The sequence below is a fragment of the Microtus pennsylvanicus genome, chromosome 11 (genome assembly GCF_037038515.1).
Source record: "Microtus pennsylvanicus isolate mMicPen1 chromosome 11, mMicPen1.hap1, whole genome shotgun sequence".
NCBI classification, from domain to species: Eukaryota; Metazoa; Chordata; class Mammalia; order Rodentia; family Cricetidae; genus Microtus; species Microtus pennsylvanicus.
Genome location: NC_134589.1, coordinates 56,592,573 through 56,612,413, shown reverse-complemented (window position 1 = coordinate 56,612,413; position 19,841 = coordinate 56,592,573). Strand labels below are relative to the sequence as shown.

General features: G+C 45.6%; 1 protein-coding gene across 6 annotated transcripts in view; it reads right to left on the bottom strand.

The window, feature by feature from the left end:
* The window catches only part of Arhgap44 (Rho GTPase activating protein 44), a 157,492-nt gene that overhangs the window by 46,705 nt on the left and 90,946 nt on the right, over positions 1 to 19,841 (bottom strand). For all 6 annotated transcript variants that reach the window (XM_075992154.1, XM_075992152.1, XM_075992155.1 and 3 more), the window contains exons 4-7: positions 18,221 to 18,297; positions 11,319 to 11,430; positions 8,877 to 8,953; positions 2,517 to 2,634 (exon numbers count right to left, since the gene is read on the bottom strand). In XM_075992154.1, the coding sequence (XP_075848269.1) occupies positions 2,517 to 2,634; positions 8,877 to 8,953; positions 11,319 to 11,430; positions 18,221 to 18,297 (384 nt within the window). The remainder of the gene's footprint in view (positions 1 to 2,516; positions 2,635 to 8,876; positions 8,954 to 11,318; positions 11,431 to 18,220; positions 18,298 to 19,841) is intronic.

The following is a 19,841-nucleotide window of genomic DNA, read 5'->3' as shown; positions in this document are numbered from 1 at the left end:
CTTATTCCTCTGGGGGTATTTCTCTAACATTCTGTAAGGAAATTTTAAGTTGTAGCAATGACTCAGTTTCCCGCAAGGCAGATTCTGTTGTTGACTAAGAACATTTCCACGCTGGAGTTGTTTCTTCAAATTTCTGCAGTCTCACCCTGCATCCTTTTCATCTTATGAGGGAATTTTACCTCTCCATGTGTGTGTAGCTGTGATGCGCAGAATGCATACGTGTGCACATAAATATGTAGGCCCACAGTCAGGGTTTTTTCTCAACAGCTGCCTTATTTTCTGTTGAGACCGTGATTTCTTCTGGCAACGATTTGGCTAGGCTGGCTGGCCAGCGAGCTTCAGGGGTCTTCCTCTGTGTTCTACCCCAAAGACGAGCATACACTGCGAGGCCTAACCTGCCGTTTGCATCCTGTACGTCTAAATTCTGCTCCTGTGACAGCACAGCAGGTACCTCACCAACTGAGCTCTTTCTGCTGCCCATTACCTCCTCTTTTATCTACTGGAACATGACATCCTTATTTGTTGAATTTTATTCGAGGCACCGAGATATGTCATATTCACTTCATTGCAACTGCCAGTAAATCTCTCCAAGGGCTCTAACCTTCGATCCAGCTGGCTTTCCCCACCACGGATTCTGCACCCTCAGATTGAGACGAACATCAATCTCAAGTATTAGGGAAAAACTGTACCCTACTGGGCATGCTTCAGGCCTTTCACTTCTAGTAGTGCCTGACAGTGTAGCATCCCACCTATAAGTACAGCATGCGCACTGCATCAGGTACAGCAAGAAATGGGGTGAGATGAGGTACATGGGAAAATACCGCAATGTTTCCTATAAAGGGCCTGATCTGTGGAGTCTGGTGTCTTTGGGGGACACTGGGGGAATCTCTAATGTTTTCTGATTCAGAAAACTAATTTATTTAAACTTAGAAAAAAAACTTAAAATGATGAATATCTTGTCCCTGTGCTTTCCTGGCCACACTGGTAACAATAACAAAAAAAAAAGTAGCCATGAATTTGAAAGAGAGCAAGGAGGTGTATATGGGAGGGATTGGAGGAAGAAAAGAGAAGGGATAAACGATATAATTATAGTCTCAAAAATAAAAGAAAAATATTTTAAAAAAATGAACCATTATCATGAATTGAAAATATAATTAATATACACTAAACTTAGATTAATTATGTGTATGACATTGACTTATGGGAGGGAGTTTCTAAATTTTTTAACCTGTCTTTGTAGCATTCGCTAAAAGTCCTAGATAATATAACGCCCCCAAAGATTCTTAACTGACTAAATGGATGTATAATAGACATGTGTAGATCATGACCAAATCAGCAGGAGAGAGAATGACACCTCAGAAGTGGCACACCAGCCACACTAGCTAGGGATCTGTCATAGACCCAGAAGCACAAACAGCCAGTCTGCCTCCATCACAATGAATCTGGGATCTGAAGCATTTGTATTCTCTGCTTGGTTCCACAGGATGGCAGCCTGGGAGACAGAGGATTCTTTAAAAGTCCTTCATTGTTTCCTACCCCAGAGGAAAATTCTGAATGTCATGTGGACGCAAGCTCAAAGCCACCTGCACAGTGCGGGCTATAAATTCAATGCACAAGTCACAAAAGCTGCCAAGAACAGGAAACCTATGAGTGAAGCGTCACGTTTTAAAAAACTGGGGCTTTTAAAAACCCATGGGATGGGTTGAGGATGCAGCTCAGAAGCAGACTGTTTGCCTAGCATGATGAAGCCCTGAGTCCAATACCCAGTATACACACACACACACACACACACACACACACACACACACACACACGCACGCACGCACGCACGCACACACCCCTTATGTAGAAGAAGCGAGGTTTCTAATATTTGGGTCAAAAGATAGTTTACATAGGTTTAGCTTTCGTAAATATATATGTCAGCACTATGAATGGTGTATGACTCATTATGTCTTACACAGTATGTGTGTGGGGGATAATAGACGGGAATGATAGTATGTGCAATGAGTGACATCATCCCACAAATATAGGATCCCAGATCATAGAACTTGGGACTTCTCTCTCTCTTAAAAAGGGAAATCTGTTTTCTCCGATGGCATCCACAGCTAACATTTAAAGCGTCTCCCAACACAGCGACTCAGGTAGTATTGAAAAGCAAACAAGGACAAACATTTTACTATCACAGAAGTTGTGGCTCAGTCTAAATTCCTAGCTATCCTAGGGACCTACAATGTATTCTTTGGAATGCAATTGTCCTAAAGCTCCCCACAAATATGAAGGCCATGTCCTCTTTGCTTACTGTGCCAGGTCCCCAGTGACTTACTGTCCTGGTCACCCTCAGAGTCCTGAGTCTGTGAACTCATCATGGACTCCAGAGATGTAAGTAGGCAACCCAGGGACATTCTGATTAACCGGAACATCACCAGCAGGCTTTAAGAAAACTCCACTGAACAACAAAGACAATCCTCCAGGACTCCACAGCCTGTCCCCGGAGAGAAGAGCAGGGGAACAGATACCCGGCAAATCTCCACTCTGTTGGCAGCCTCCTCCATTTCCTCCCTGAGGGCATCGGCTTTGGCACCCGCGGGCTGAAGGCTGCTGGAAAGCCCTGAAGACTTGGAAGTCTGCTGCCACCTGATGGAAAACAAGAGAGAAAGAGGGTGTGTGTGAGACAGGCGGAGCCCTGAGGATATGGCAGAGTGCCGAGGAAATACCTGGCCTCAAGTTGTTAGCCAGGGAACACACTATTGCAAGGAAGGACGTGTGACCAGGAGATACTGGTGCTATACCAGGTGAGGGACTCACCTTTCCACGGCGGAAATGATGAGTGAAATTGAGGGTCAGGTGACCGTACCCACAGGAACAACCTCCTACAGTTTGCCACTGTGTCCTCTATGACCTTCGACACACTAAAGTCAAATGACAGTCACCACTGCTGTCCCCTACTCACAGACAAATTACAGTGGTTGACATTTATGGAGTGCAGTGTGACCTGCTAATATACATACATGGTGTAGTGTGATTTAAATCAAACTAATTAACATACCCATCACCTCATTTTTTTTTTGCTAAGAGATTTCTGAATCTTAATCAGGCTCATGATTGTTAATAGCAATGCATTCCATATTTTGAAATTACCAATAGTGCCTCTCAGTATGACCCCGTCATTCAGTGAAGTTGCTCATGGGCTTCTGGGCTTGGAAGCACGCCTACTCGGCTGAAGCCAGTAATGGATATGAGGTGAAAAGGAAACACTGACAGGATTAAAAGCCAATCTGAAAGCAAGAATCTGCACTGCTAAGTATGGACTAGCATCCTACCAACCTTTAGTTACCTCATCTGTATTTCCATAAAAACTCTTTTGTGGAAGAAAACTCTTGAGGAAAACACTTGGATGGCATTGAGGGAGAAGTGCGAACACTTCCCTCTAGAAGGATCAGAATGGCCTACAAGAAGAAAGGGCTCGGCAGGGTTTCTCTGCTGCTAAGTCTGAGACCTCGCTGGCTCATAGGGACCAGCAGGTAGGAGGAAGAGCCAGAGCAGTCCTTTATTTTAACTTGTCCACTGGATCTTTTATCTTCCAGAGACGGAGCTATTTCTAGCCTGTGAGCAGCTCAGCAGGGCATTCGGGATGACAAATGGCCCTGACCAGTCTGGGAAAATCAGGAAGACGAAGGATTGGGGAAATGAGTGGGGGCCGCCTTGCTAAGATGGACTGACAGAGCTCAGGCAGCAATGTGGTCTGGGGTTGCCAGGTGTTTCAACTGACAGGAGAATTAAGAACTCTTCCTGGGAGCTCCCCTGATGAACTCTGCGACAAGACAAACAGTTTCTATTGAAACAATGTAAATACAAACTAAACAGGGGCCTTCCCCTAACACCTAGGCCATGTCTGCAGCTGGCCAATTGGAGGTATAACATCTTCCCAGGTCCTGAGAAAGAATCTAATCAGCATCTAGCGAGCTGGTAGTTCTGCTGGGTTTTTCTTTCTCTTGTTATCTGCAGGAAAAAAACATAAGGAAAAACATGGGGTATGGGATCTAAGCAGGCATTTAATCGCAGAGAGTAGCAAAGTGAAGGGTTCCCAGCCTTTTAGATTGCAACATAGGAAACTAATCTACAAAGGTTCTCAGACCTGTGCGGGTTAGAGGCTACCAGGAAGACACATGCCCTGGGAACCATTCTGATTCTAAGATAAGAACTTAGAGAAATTTGAAAGGTGGTCATTTTAGCAATTTTTTCTAAGCCAGAACAGTAAAAAGGGTTGAGCAGGAACCCCTGAGTGACTTTTCCTTTAGAGATATGCTTTACACAAATGATCCATTCCTGAATTGATTGGAACCGTCCAGAGTCAGCTATTTAAGTTAAACATTAAAGCAATGAGGGATTTGGGACATACAAATTATTCCCCATCGTGGCTGTAATTTAGATGAGACAGCAAGTACACTTCCATGTTGATTATAAAGATGAAGATACAGCGATCAATCTGTCCAGGCCACCTAGAGAAGGAATTAATAGATGCTTGAAAGTGGGGGGTGGAGGAGGCAGGCTGGAGAAATGGCTCTGCAGCCCAGCAGGCTTTCCTGCTCTAGCAGAGGGCTGCAGGTCAGGGCTCAATGCTCACGTCACTCTCTGCATATTTAGATCTAGCTCATTGACTTGAAGCAGACAGGGCAGAATTACTTAAACAGTGACAAATGCATGAGCTCGATTCAACCCTCATTAAACACTGACTAAATAAGACAGTTCTGACAGATTCACTAGAACTGTGCTAAGATTCAGAGATCCTGTCATGGAAGTATTGATCAAGACACGCTGAGTGAGGACAGAGCAGAGTGACTTTGGAGGGGGCTGCTATGGCAGCACTGCGGACCAGTACAGTTATCGGGAAGCAGACAGGATTGAAGAAAGCCTGAATAGCTGGACGCAGGTCATCACCAGCATAAGGACCTCACAAGAGCAGCTGAAGGAAGAAACAGCGTGGGGGTGGTAGGAACATGGAGAACCAGCTGCCCCAGGAGAGTAGCTTGAGATCCCTGCTATTTAACATCACTCTGGAATTCAGTGTGAACTTCATGGCTGTATCCCAACAGCTGCTCCTCGCTGACTAAGTGTGCAGCTTTAAGGGAAATGGCTGCTTGATGTGGCTTTTGTCAAGTCCAACAAAGCAGATAAGGCCTGCCTGGATGTAACCATTCAGAATCAGGGACTCAAGAGCAAGAACCGTCACTGTCGATGTTACTTCCACCCTAAAGACCTTCACCTGAAATGACAAGAAAGTCGGTAACTTGAGGGTTTGGGTCAGCCCTCTCTAAGTTATTAAAGCAAAATCATGAAGGGAAGCCAGCTGAGATGGTGAGGGACCTGAGCTGCCTACAATAGCTGCCAAGCAACCCTCTCTCGCAACACAAAGTAGGTGCCAGAAAGCCACCAAGGTGAAGAGGACTGTACTTACATAAGGATGATCTAAAAGGGTCTTTTTTGTTTTGTTTTGCTTTGATTTTGTCTAACATACAAAGGTTGCAAGGGTTTGTTTGCTGTGGTTTGAAGAAGAAACCACAAACACACAGGCTCGTGTGTTTGTACAGTTGGTCCCCAGCACATGGCACTGTCTGGGGGAGGTTGTGGAACCCTCTGGACATGGGGCCAGGCTGGCAGAAATGTGACTGCCAAGGCAGGAATAAAAACTTACAGTCTGGCCTTCCTTCTAGCCAAGCTCTGCTTCCTGAATAGCACGTGATGTGCCCAGTCACCTCTAACTGCTAATCCCTGAGCGGCCAACTGTCCAAGCCCCACCATCCCCACCATGATGGACTGCATTCCCTAAACTGTGAGCCCAAACAGATCTTTCCCTCACTTAGCATCTTTCTGCCAAGTGGCCCCTTTCAGCGCACAAGCAAACGGCTAACACAGGGTCCAAGCTGAACTCCGAAAGCACAGAAACCGGAAAGGGGGAGTTACAGCTTTCCCTAGCAGATCCAAATACAGACCAGATAGGCTGAGGTGCGAAAAGGGTGCTAATCACAGCTGACAGGCCCTGCATACACTCCCTTGGGCTTTCAGAATGTACACAATGCTTACTGTCACTCAACAAAGCCAGCCATGGCCGCCGCTCAGTGGTTACTCCCCTTCTCATAAAAAGACCAAACAAAAATATGCGAGATGACAGGGATATGCTTCCACGCTAACCTTCCCTTCCATCTGCCAGCCAGAAACTGTGCAGGAAATTTGCCATTTCCTTAGAGAAGCAGAGAAGACCTCACAGTGAAGACCCAGGCCTAGAGGCACAGTGTCCAACTCATCACAACAAAGAGTAGTCAGCACTACTCCAATCAGCTTCCATGATCCTAAAGGGACACCTGAATACCGGGGCCATGGGATGCCATTTTATGTAGTACAGAGGCACTGTGACAATGGCTCTCTTTCCTGAGGGCACAGTATGGAGCTGGCTGTAGGGTTCAACCTGGATTCTATCAATGCCCCTTTGTATTAATTCGTTTTGTGATAAAATGTCGTTATCAAAAGTGACATGTAGAAGAAAGCATTTATTCTGGCTTACAGCTCCTAAGGGAGATGCCATCATGGCAGGGGAGGCGTGGCACTGGGCAGGAAGCTGAGAGACTACATCTGCAGCCTGATGCAGGAAGCAGAGAAAGCAGACCTCAAGCGGAGAGTGATGGAGGAAGGTCATTGGTTAAATTAAAAGAAACTGCTTGGCTCTCATTGGTTAGGAGATAGGTGGGAGGAGTAAACAGAACAAAACGCTGGGAGGAAGAGGAAGTGAGGTCAGACTCGACAGCTCTCCACTGGGGAGCAGACGCTTCAGAGAGAGACGCCATGCCCCGCTCCCAGGCAGACACACGCGATGAAGCTCCGACCTAGAATCTTCCTGGTAAGACCGGTGCTCACAGATTATTAGAGATGGGTTGATCGGTATATCAGAATTAGCCAGTAAGGGCTAGAGCTAAGGGCCAAGCAGTGATTAAAAGAATACAGTGTCTGTGTAATTATTTTGGGGCATAAGCTAGCCGGGCAGGCAGCCGGGTGGCGGGGACACAGCCCCGCCGCCCATATTACTACAAATGGAGAGAGGCTGTAAACCCTAAGCCCACCCTCAGTGATGTTTACCCTCCAGCAAGATGCCATCTCCCCAAGGTTCCATTGCCTCCCTACACAGTGCCATCAACTGAAGACTGAGTATTAAGATACCCAACTCTGGGGAGACAGCTTACACAAACCACCACGGCCTCCCTAGAAGACACTGAATTTGTTTCCAGACAATTTTAAGCTCGCCTTATTATTTGTAGCAAAGGGCATTGGCTTCCAACTTAGAGCCATGATGTAAAATTTCTTTCTAAAATGTATTGTGAAAAAGTTATTTAAGGGGGTGGGGACTGAGGCTTGGGATACACCAATTAAAGAAACTTCTCCACTGATTTAACCTCTGCTATCTTCGTATCCGCACCTTTTAGAGTTCTGACTGGTGAGCCCCGGGTGTAATCACATGTTATAGCATGGGTTGACAGGTAAAGGCACTGGGGAAGTACAGGGGTGCACGGTACCAACTTGATGCTCATAATACCTCTACAGATGACAATAGCGCTTACTCCCTGTGCACAGGTGAGGAGATACATTCTAGGAAGTGGTTCAGTCAAGGCCACTAAAAGGTCTACAAAAGAACAGAGCTGGATCTTGTTTCCTGACTCCTAATCCTCAATCTCTCTGCCCTAGCGCTTCCTGGTTTTGTTTATTTCATGAAAGGAAATGAAATGAGGTGATTAGGACTAAAGTACAAAGGACTTAAGGTAGAAACAGTTCTTTCCACATGAGTGTAGGTGAACTCTTATTCTTCTAACTTACAATTGTGTGTGCACACATACACACGTGTATGCACAAACACGGAGCACTGTAAGGATCAAAGGCAAATAAGTACTACACATATTCACATATAATGCCCACAGTCCACATCAGGGCTTCTGGCCTGCTGAAACAGGAAGTTTGTAGTCTCAGAGTGGCAGGCAGGGATCGGGTTGGTAGGACCTTTGCAGAAGGGCTACAACAGGAAGCTTCTACACCAGCCATTTCAGGAGCTGACACATGTCATGTCCAGAGTTAGACATGCTCTCTGTGTTGCACACATGACATAGCTCTGTCTTGCCTCTTGGTTTGCATGCCCACTCTCCTCCAAATCATGCTCATTCTTCCTGTACCTCGAATACAGCACCGAGGGCCTATGCCCTGTCTCTTTCTATGCAGACAGTTTGTCCCACATCTTTGCCTCGTTGTTTGAGCTCAGACAAAGTCACACCTATGCAAAAAAGCAACTCTTCCGTATTCCCATCGAATGGTGATGCCTCTTCCGCCATCGTTCTTTTCTAAAATTATCCAGTGTGATTTTTCTTAAATATGTGACTGCCTAAAACTGTCCTCTTGCCCAGGGTCTGCCTTCAAGGTCAAGGCAGGGAACCCGTTTCTGGTCATTGCTGTTACCTCCAGTGCCTGCTACGTAGGATATTTTAAAAACTTAATGAAGGCTGGGAGGTAGTGGCACACATCTTTAATCACTGCACTCAGGAGGCAGAGGCAGGCAGAGCTCTGAGTTTGAGGCCAGCCTGGTCTGCAGAGTGTGTTCCAGGACAGTCAGGGCTACACTGGGAAACCCTGTCTTGAAAAACCAAAAATGAAAGAAAGAAAAAAAGGAACGAAGGAAGGAAAAAGGGAATGAGGAAGGGAGGGAGGGAGGGAAGGAAGGAAGGAAGGAAGGAAGGAAAGACAAAAGAAAGGAAGAAAGAAAGAGATGAATGAGGAGACGCCCCCTTCCCCCAAATATCAATGGTCCCACCAAAGAAGCTGTGAAGGAGATAAAGAAACTCTACCTGGTCCGTGAAGAATCCATGTCCAGCACCAGCTTTGCTAAATGTTTCCTTTGCTTTTGAATATTTGGGATTTCCACCTGTGGTTCCAGAAGAGGAGAGACATAGTCAAGCCCAAGGTCGAGATTAAGACTTCAAAGCGAGGCTCTCAAAGAATACTTAAGAATTACTACTGGCAGTCACCTGAAAGTTTGCTACAGGTCTTCTGGTCCTTGTTTTCAGAGCAAATCAGTCTCCCCTTTGTCTTGGGTCTAGTCATCAAATAGGAATCATGCTTTGTGTGTATGCCTTGATGTCAAGCTCCCTCCCCAGATCCTGCTGCCTTCCTCCTCCCTCCCCAGATCCTGGGTGTGTATGTGTGTATGAAAATCCACTTGAGGTTCACTGTCACTCAAATTTCAAGAATGCAATACAGTGCAGTTACCCCCACCCCACCCCCACCTCTCCGCTGCCCACTGCATTTCTTGAACTAACTTATCTTGTATACATGGAACTTTGTACCCTAGACCAGCAGCAGATAAAATGCTCAATTCCTTCCCCGACCTGCATCTGTTCTCTCTTCCCTGGACATATCATCTATAGGTTCTGCATAACCCTACCTACTTGGGGATGGCTATATGCTTGTCCTTAGCCAAACCAGCATGAAAAATAGAGCTAATCACTGCTGTGTCTCCTTCTACAAGGGCCAAATGCAAGAGAAAGGAAGGACATACCACTATGTAGGCACTAGCAGACCTAACTTAAATGAGCAGCTGAGCACAGAGAAGCCCTGGCCTTAGCAGATCTGAGAAGCTAAGGGATACCACTAGGACATACAGTTTGTATTTATAGAAACAAAGGAGACATGTTAGCATATTTATAGAGACGAAGTAAGATTTCCCACAGTCAGCAGTGAGTAACTCGGCCTCCACGGAGTTCTCCGCAAGGACTTCTCCCATATTGGTTGTATGTGGATGCTCTTTTTATATTTTTCTTTCTAAAAATGCCTTCCTTGAAGATTCCAGCACAGGATTTTGGTTCTGGGCCCAGCAAAAGTAGGGCAGGATGTGAGAATTAAAAAGGAAAATTGGCTATGAATTGCACTAAAATCATCTTGGGGTTGTTTTTTTTTTTTTTAACACTAGGGGAAAATGTGAAGAAAACCTGGTGCTCTGTGAGGCACTTTCCACCCACTCAGAGCTAAGCCAGGCCGAGGGCTGTGCCGAGTGCGAGGACTCCAGCAGCAAGAAGCAGCATCAGAACCTGCAGAGCCGGGACAGGGCTGGGCAGTCACCGCACTGCTCAAACCAAGCCTCAGCAAGGGGCATGGCCTTGCTGCTGAGTCCCCCTAACTTCTGGGGTTGTTTCCAACTTTGGCCAGAGCCCCAGCCACCTTCTGAGCTGCAGGTGCCTCTCATGAGTGTCCCTGGCTAGGGGAAGATGGGAAGGAGGGCAACAGTCACCCAATTTCATCTACAGTGTGGGATTCAAGGGGCTTACAGCTGCTCTGGGCTGACTTGTCCAGAGCACCGTATCAATTTACTCTTTGGTCACCTTTAGGTATTTAAGTATTTATCCATACCACTGACTCAGAAAGAACATAGAAAGACAAGAACACACTGGAAGCGATCTAGAGATGAAACCAGATGTGCACTGAGCAACATTACAAAGCTTCTGAAACTTCTAGCCATGGGGGATGATATAATTTTAAATTTAAAGGAGCAGAAGTTAGTTATCATTAACTCTGAGTCTCCTAAGTTGCACTAATAACCACATTCCATGTTCATCATGACCGAAGAAGGCTAGGTATAGAAAGTTCCATCATTGTTGGCATCTCCCATGTGGAGCAACGGCTAGGTTTTGTATGGCCAGTGAAAAACCACTGAGGGATCCATAAAGAGGCCCATAAAAGTCCCAGCCACTCCTTGTCTCACTTGATAAAGCTGCAGGAGGTGGGTACTGGGAAAACTGTCTCACAGACATTTAGACAGCTTTTTAGTAAAATAGTTTAATTCAGTATCTTGTATCATCCAGAGAAGGTATTCAACCAAAGGGCCTGACGGAGGTTCTTGTGCCAGTTTCCCAGACTCCTCAAGAGGGAGCTGCCATTCATCTGCACCAGCTACTGAAGCATGAAGATGGGCAAGGGAGGGTGGAGATGGGCAGGGAAGGGGATGCTGGGAAGGGATAGGCTGATGGGAGCTGGGACTTGGGTTAGGGATGGAGGTGATGTTGCTGGCTTTGTAAGTTTATCTATGGGAAGGTGAAGGGAGAAGTTGGTGGGGGAGGGAAGGAAGCAGCAAGTAGGTGAAAGCTCCGCCATACTTGAAAATCTTGACAATGGTGTGGTCACGATGTTTCCTGATGGAATACCAAGTCAGAGATCGAGGAGAGAGAAGCAAACAGCAGAGGCAGGATGTAGGATTTTTTTTTTTGTCCCAGCCCCAGCCACACTCAGCATCTCACCTCTGCTAGCAGGAACAGGGGTTCAATCACATCCCTCTCCACTTGCAGCTCAAAGTGGATCAGCTCCTGAGCTAGCTTGTCCTCTGTCTCTCCACAGAGCTTCAGCATCTTCCTGCAGGCAAGAGAGAAAGGCATCCTGAATATCCTGGACCACCACACTGTGCCGAGTCAGACTCCATCATTCCTGGCTTGATAAATGTCCCCAGGTCAACATGTGGGTTGGTTTCTATGGCTACCAGGGACCAAGCTATTCCCATTGTTTCTATGCCTGATGTTATCACCTATTCTAAACAGTGCTGAGTGCCAGGGTCAACAGGGATACACAGGAACTATGAGAAATGTGGATGGAGAAACTAGGCTCACCCAAGCCAAATCCACCAGCATAGGAAATCAACTGCTTCTCTCTCTCTCCTCTGGGATCCCTGGGGAGACTAGCTGAGACAAATCCACAAACACACCACGCCTTCACGTGAATACCCAAATCCCAATTCTGGTGGGACCTCAGCAGGAGAAAACACTTACTCTAAGCCATGGAAATTTACTTAGTACATGACCAGTACTTAAGTTATGCCATGGAAAGAGCCAGAAAGTCACCCCACGAGTTGCTCAATACTGCAACAGCAGATGACATAATCAAGAGAAAGTTAATCTGTTTTCTAAGAAAAGGAGATTGTTTCAAAGATGTTAGTTTCCCTAAATGGCTGTCTTCTTTATACAGCACCATGTTAATTGAAATTCAGGTAACTTTTAAATATCAATGAAAGCATAAGCAGACACAATTTATTCTAAGCTGATAGAATAATGATCTCTCTATTCTAATATGCTCACATATAACATGATGCTACCACTTAGTTAAAAATGTCTTCACCATTGGTTTTGAGCAAGTTTATTTTGCACAAACTGCTCTCTCCTCCAGTGTAGGGATCGAACCCAGGGACCTAGACATGACCAGCAAGAACTCTAGTACTGAGCTTCCTCGGCTCTACCTGCTTTTCACATGTATCTAGTTTTAGGGCTTATTCATGTTTACTTACAAAAAATTCATCATTTTGTTATGTATAGTTCTTTTTAATGAGTATGTCTACCTCCATGTATGAAGCTTTCCAATGATCAAACTTTTTAGGGACCACATATGTACTGCTGTGGTATATACATATATATCTTCATACATACACATGCATGTGCAGCATGTTTGAGAGTTTTCACTGCCCTATGACCCTAACAATTCTCAGCATGAAAGTCTTGATTCTTGTCAAACTTGTGACTCTGCACGGCATCTCTCTCAGGCCCTCCAAAAACCCTGGTCCATGAAGTTTCCCTCACATTCTTGGCTACTTCTGAACTGGGATTTGGTTATTTGAATTTATTTACAATTCTTTATATAGTCACACATTTGTAGGGAAATGGAACAGGGGATATAATTTGCTAATATACATGCCAAGTCCCAGCTTATGGTTTTATCATTATACCTTTTTAATGGTACTTTTAACAAAACTTTCTGGCACTTTCCTTCATATTCCTTATGTTACTTCTTGATTTTTAAAACATTAGGCATTAACTGTTAACCCATAGCTACGGAAATGATCATTTAATTTGTGCTCACATTTCCTCATGTTATTTCATTTAATAGATGTTCAGTATTTATATTTTGACTATATATTACAGGCATTCCTGTACATTCCTATCCAAAAAAAAAAAATTCCAAACTTTCAATTTTTTTGTCTTGAGTTTTTTTCCTGCTCTGTTCCTGACATATGTGCAGTGTCTGTGGAGGCCAGAGGAGGCCACCAGATTCCCAGGAACTAGAGTTACAGACAGTTGTGAGTTGCCATATAAATGCTGGGAATTAAGCCCAAATCCTTTGGAGAACAGGTAAGACTCTTAACCACTGAGCCATCTCTACAACCCCACCAAATTTAAACGTTTAAAAGTTTGAGTTTTTGAAACATTTCAGATTTAAGATTTCTGTGTTAAAGACACTTACCTGGTGATGGCTATGTAAGTATTTTAAAACCACGAAAATTCCCAACTGTACAAACTGGTCTCAAGCATTTGAAGAGGAGCTACTCCACCCGTACTGGAGGTAAGCTGTACGGTCAGTGTGTAGTGAGCACCAAGCTCACACTCACTTAGCTTCCCTAAAGTGAACCACAGTTCAGTTTGCTTGCTTCCTGTGTGTCTGACTGAGCCCCAAACACCAGCCACTTTTCCAGTTTGGCTCAGGGCACTAAACACTGGATGTATATGAGCTACGCCTTCTTGAACTCATCTCCCCTGAACACATGGCAGCGTGGAGCAGCCTCTTTCCATCCATAGGATACAACTGTCTTCCTGGGATCTTCCTCCACTACTTCTGGGGCTGGCCATGGCTCTGTCCTGTATCTTTCTCCCTACATCCACCTCTGTTTATTTATTTTGCCCTTCTGGGGAAGCAAAGTTATGGTTTAAAGTCACGGTCCTCGCATCCCTCTCCACGCTCTCTCTTTGCAGTTTGGAGGGCTGTTTTAACTTGCCAGCTTCCTCCGTTGTTTTTGATGGCTCTGGGGGAGTCACACTTCTGGTTCTTCGTGAGAGCACAAGGCTTATTTCCAGGAGCTTGTGCCATCTTCTGGCACCGCTGTTCCGGGTCCCAAACCTCAGGCTCACATCAATGGTTTTTCCACTGCTCTAGGAGCTCAGCAGGCCCTTGCAGTTCAGAACTCAGGCCCTTCCATCTGGAAACTGCTCTCAGATGATTTCTTTCTAATGTCATTATAATTCCTTCCTCTCTTTCTGAAAACTCCTGCTACTTGAGCATGACTTCTGGAGCCATCCCTCTAATGGCTTTCCAAGTTTGTCTATCTGCCATGTCTTTGTCTCCATGCCTGATTTTCCGGATGGTTTCCCCCAAATCATCTTTGACCAAGAATTTTGCATCTACAATCATTTGTTTTCACGTTCTCAAAAATTAAATTTGCTTCTGACTTCTGAATGTTCCTGCCTTGTAAACATCCTTCTGATTCCACTGCCTTCTCCTACTGTTGAAAACATTCCCAACACTTCATCTACAATCTTTCCTCCCCGCCCCCTCTCTAGTTCTTTCCAGTTGTATTTCTCTGGTGGATGGATGGAGGTTAGACTTCCCTTGGACGCTTGGGGACATCTAGTGCCTGCTTCTGTTTAAGGGTGGGGATGGCAAGCTTAGAGCCTGAGAGGGTGGCAAGGCAGCTGAGAGCCATGGCACTCTCCCACCCTAACATCCTCACAGGCTCAGGCCCTTCCTTGGCGCTCCAGGAAGATGCTTTTTTCTACTTCCTTCCCAGGAGAGGTAAAACTCGGGGCCATGAGGCCGAGGTGTGTCACATTTGTTATGTTCAGGAACCCCCAGCCCTCCTCTCTAGTGCCTGGTACTGCTATACCTGCTGTGCGTAGAGTTCAGTACTTTAAAAAGTGTTTCTGTTTATCTCCCAGGGAAAGCTGTGCTGGGGATGGACAAGAAGGGAAATCTCCTGCAGGTGTGGACTGTGAAAACTTTGCATTCCATGGGTACCTGAAAGACTTATAATCCCATTCATTATTTTAATAACCTATTCTACCTCAAAGACCCACAGATGTGAAACCCTGCTGCCATCATTCCTGAACATTAAGAGAATTCCTTGCTGTACTTTTTGCCAGACCTTGGTGTTCCAACTGCTGGTGGGGGGTTATTGTACTGGGATGTGCCTAAGAAGTTCCTGGCTTGTTACTTCTGTCTTTAGAGTGCCGTAGTCTCAAACCAGAGACTTCCCATATGGTAAGCAAGTGTGCCACACTGGGCCTCATCCAGCCTGTCCTTGGTGATTCCTATACCTGAAAACTCAAAAAGGCACTGGCGCCTTTTCCTTGTTTTTGTCGACACTGTGGATTTATGTCTTTAAGGAAAACAAAAATGCCTGTGTTCTAACTTCAGTGAATTCTAGAAGGGAGCCAGATCGAGACTCCCTGTGTGTCACTGTATCTCTCCTATGTGCAGAGTGTGTTCACGTGCCTACAGTGTTCTATGTTTTAAAAAGTTTGCCTTATTCCACTTCCACCTGTGATGACTGGAAGCACACACAGTGGAGGCCATCACCTTCTCTATTAGTTACTTTTTTCCTTGCTTCGATCAAATACCTGACATGAAGCAACTTAAAGGAAGAAGGATTTCTTCTGACTTAGGGTTGCAAGAGAAGCAGCCCATTGTGGCGGGGAAGGCAGGCAGCTGACAGCTCTCTGGCAGAAACAGCACACGTAACTACTTGCTCATACCTCAGCACAACCAGGAGAGAGGCCAGACGAGAGCAGCGCAGGCTATAGACCTCAAGGCCCTCCCAGGAGAGCACCTCGTCTTTTACTTAGACCCTGACTCCTGGAGGTTCACGCCAGCTGGGGACCAAATGTGCACACATACGAACCCACGTGATTCGTTTTCCACTCAAACCGCAGCGCCTTCACCCACCATCTCCTAGCCTCCCTCTCTCCTCTGTGGACAGTTTTCTCTTCCAGTCCCATTTGTTTTCTTCTATTCATTTCTTCTCTTTCTGCTACTTTGGAAGATAGACATTTTACACGTTCTACTTCTGTCCCTGTGCGCTGGTAGTTCTTTCCAAGGTTGTCTCCTAGAAGACGTCACAGGATCTCTTCTACACGTATATATAGGGTCTTACACTGTGGCCTCGGCAGGTCTGGAACTCACCAGCTAGCTTAGACTGTCCTCCAACTTTTATCAATCCTCCTGCCCCAGTCTCCTGAGCATTGAGAACACAGGTGTAAGCCACCACACCAGGCTTCCTATTCTCTTTGCTTGTCTAACACACATAAATTTGAAGGTAATATATCTTATTTATTTATTTATTTATTTATTATGTATACAATATTCTGTCTGTGTGTATGCCTGCAGGCCAGAAGAGGGCACCAGACCCCTCTACAGATGGTTGTGAGCTACCATGTGGTTGCTGGGAATTGAACTCAGGACCTTTGGAAGAACAGGCAATGCTCTTAACCTCTGAGCCATCTCTCCAGCCCCAAGGTAATATATCTTAATTTCCTTTCAAATCACACAAGATCTGAAGACAGTGCTCCCTCCCCAGTGTCTCCTGTTGTTACTATATAATGATGGAGTTTTACCAGGCTATTACCCACCAAATTAATCATTCTGTTGTTTTTTTTAATTTAATACTTGTATTTTGTTTATAGTGAGAGATAGTAAATAAGCCACCCAAATCACGCCATTTTGGCATAAGGATTATTCTGAGGTGAAGGCAAATAAGAAAAAAAAATATCACAAGTAGGATCTTTCTCCCCACTGCCCACCAAAATGCAAGAAATGGATTTACAAACATGCTCCTCCTCTCTTCTACCTGGAAGAGCAGAAATTAATCACCAGGCACCTCCAGACCCCAAGACAGAGCCACAGGAACCCAAGTTGCAATCTTTGCCAACAGGTCCTGCCTTCTGTTAGCTCCCCATGTCTTTCCCCTCCCACAATCTGCCACCCCAGAAACTCCTCTCCCTTTGTCTTGTCATTGCTTCTTAAACTGTTAGTCTCTTATCAAGATGCTGTGCAAACCCACATCCTACCACTGGTTACTCATTGCTGAAGTGCCCCACGTGCGTGCCCTACACGTGCTGAGAAGACGTGGCTGCTCTCCTGGCGAGCTGTCAGCTGTTAATCTTCTAGAAAGGCTAGAGGAACAACAAACCTTTTCCTCCCTTGCAGCAGTAATCTCACGTTCTTCTATGCTGCGCACACGTCACAGCTACCCACTGGGCACAGTCCACTTCAGGAAACTTCAGTCTGTTCAATATACAAAGTGGCCCTTCATGGTGACTCTGTAAGCACTAACCCTCTGCCTGAAAAATCCCTTTATTTCCCCCTTCGTCTTAGATAATGACTTCATTTAGCATGAAAGTCCAGTGTTCTTCAATTGGCACTCGGTACTTGAACACATCCTCTACCACCCCTGGCATTTATGTGGCTCGTGAGTGGTCTGTTATTAGTTTAACGCCCTGCAATAGGTGATCATCTTTTTTTCCTCTGGCTGGCTTTGAATCATGGATTCCCTTCTACAGATCTCCTCCACTTTAGAGACACGTTCATCTTCCCAGCTAGAGCTGAGAATCACCCACTGCAAACGTCCCGTTTCCTTCTTTGGAACCCCCTCTAGGCAGAGCCAGTGGCTGCACAGTCCCTGTTGGCCTCGCAGTGTAACAGCTCACAGCTTTGCTAAGGTGTCATTGTGTTGTTTCCAAGTTTATAAACTTTGCATTGGTGTACAATCTCCACTTCAGCTCAGTAAGTGTTTACCAGCACTATACTTTCAGTCTTAGAGTTCTTTCTGGGTTTTGCTGGTTTGTTTGATTCAAATCTGCCCATATGATTTAGTTTCTTTGTCAAGGACTTTGTCTTTGGTTCATTACACAATTCCACTCTAGTTACTATTTTGTACGTTTCTGTGCCATGCTATTCTTTCTTCTTAGAGTGCTGAACTGGCTGCTGAGTGGAAGTCACTCTGATGATTTCAGCTCCAAATTAGCTCGGCTTCTCCTGCTGGGAACCCCGTAAGTTCTGACACCTGACGGAAGTCACCGGTTTGCTCCACTTGAGCCTGGGGATCTCGCTGACCTTTGCAAGGCTTAAGTTCCCTTTCCCATGGGGACTTGCCTGATGTCACAGACAACAGCACTTTGCCTGGGGGTTTTGATTTTCATCATAACATTATCTCCTTTCACACCTAGAATTCAGATGATGCTCGTGCTCCATGAGGAGTCTTAGTCCTCGCATTACAGATGGAGACATACCTAGATTTCACACACACACAGACACACACACACACACACACACACACAGAGAGAGAGAGAGAGAGAGAGAGAGAGAGAGAGAGAGAGAGAATCTATCGCCTTACCCGAGAAGCGTGTCGTCTCCCAAGATGGCAGAGCCCTCCATCAAGCACTGAGCCAATGTCGTCAATGGCAACTTTTTCTGGAAAGGAAGCAAACGCGGCACTGAGAACTTCTATCCGTGTCCTCTGAAAGGACAAAGTCAAAGGCCTGAAAAGCTATTATATGAAAACAGCTATGAAACATCTGACTTCAAAACATGTTTAAGCCCGAAGGGCTCACACATGTCAGACTTAAGAGGTAAAAAGAAAAAGTGTGGGAAGTTAAAGTATCAATGTGCTACTCTGGAAACAGCCTAACATCTACATTTCAAAGCTAAAGTGGGATAACAGGAAGGAAAAACACGGACTGTTTCATAATCGTATTCACGAAGGTTTGAGCAATGCATTCCTTTCCCCCAAACACTATTTTCTTGAAGTCTACCCACTCCATTGTTTAAACAAGACAGCGCATACTCAACAGAGAAAAGGGTTCGCATACGATTGCAGTGCACAGCAAAGCCAGCGAGCTCATGAAAAGGCATCCCAGCTCATCAGAGACTGAGGAAACCCAATCATCATCCAAACAACAAGCCGCCACTCACACCCACCCACATGGGTGGCTCTCTTTAACGTTTATTTAAATAGAAAATAAGCACTAGTTTAGCGCGTGAAGAAAGGCATTCTCGTAGTTTTGGTTGTGGGCCTCGCCTTTAACTGTTGAGCCATTTCTCCAGCCCTAGAAGGGTATTCCTATTGGAAATTTAAAACGGTCCCTCACTGTGGCAAAATTTCGTAATAGCTTAAAGACTAACCAAAGACTAGCCACTCAGGATACATGAATCTTTGAAGTGCAAACAAGTCTCTGAACAAACACATACTCATCAGTGTGACTAGCAACCTCCGTATAACAACCAGAGAATAGAAGCAGTTCAAACGCACATGGGCTGAAAGAATGGTGTCCATCCACATGAAGAGACATCCCTCAGCCTACCAGATGCTATGATGGTGCCCAGGTTCTTGCACACACATCTACTCAAACTCTAAGCCCATCTTATCTTGCTCTTGCACAGCTGTGGTCTTGTTTACCATATTCCTCACAAACGTTAGCATATGCTACGGCTGACTGCAAAATGTTCCCCACAGGTCCCTGTGTGTGAACAGTGGGTCCCAGCTGGTGGTGCTGTTCTGGGAGACTGTGGAACCCTTTGGTCACAGGATGGTGGATGTAACGGTGGTGACAGTCCACCAGGGATACACATTTGATCGTTACAAGTCAGCCCCAGTTCTAGCCCAAGCTCTCTGCATCCTGATTTTCTGACAGCTGAGAAAATCGGAGCGTAAGCCCCGCTGTCAGTCCCGCTTTCTCCCCATGATAGACCAATATCCCCTGAAATCAGGAGCCAAAACAATCATCCTCCCCCGGGTAGCTTCTGTGACGTGGTTTGTCACAGTGTCAAGGCTGGTCAGCAACACATCATTCAGCACTCCTGCTTACGTCAAGGTGTCTCTCATACCACTTCCTATCATCACATCAAGAGCTGACTCCTTGGCTTTTAATAACCAGGGGAATCCCTGAGTGAATGGCAACATATTTACGTAAGTCCTCTACTAATGGTTTAACTGTCCCTCCAGGAGAGAGACAGAG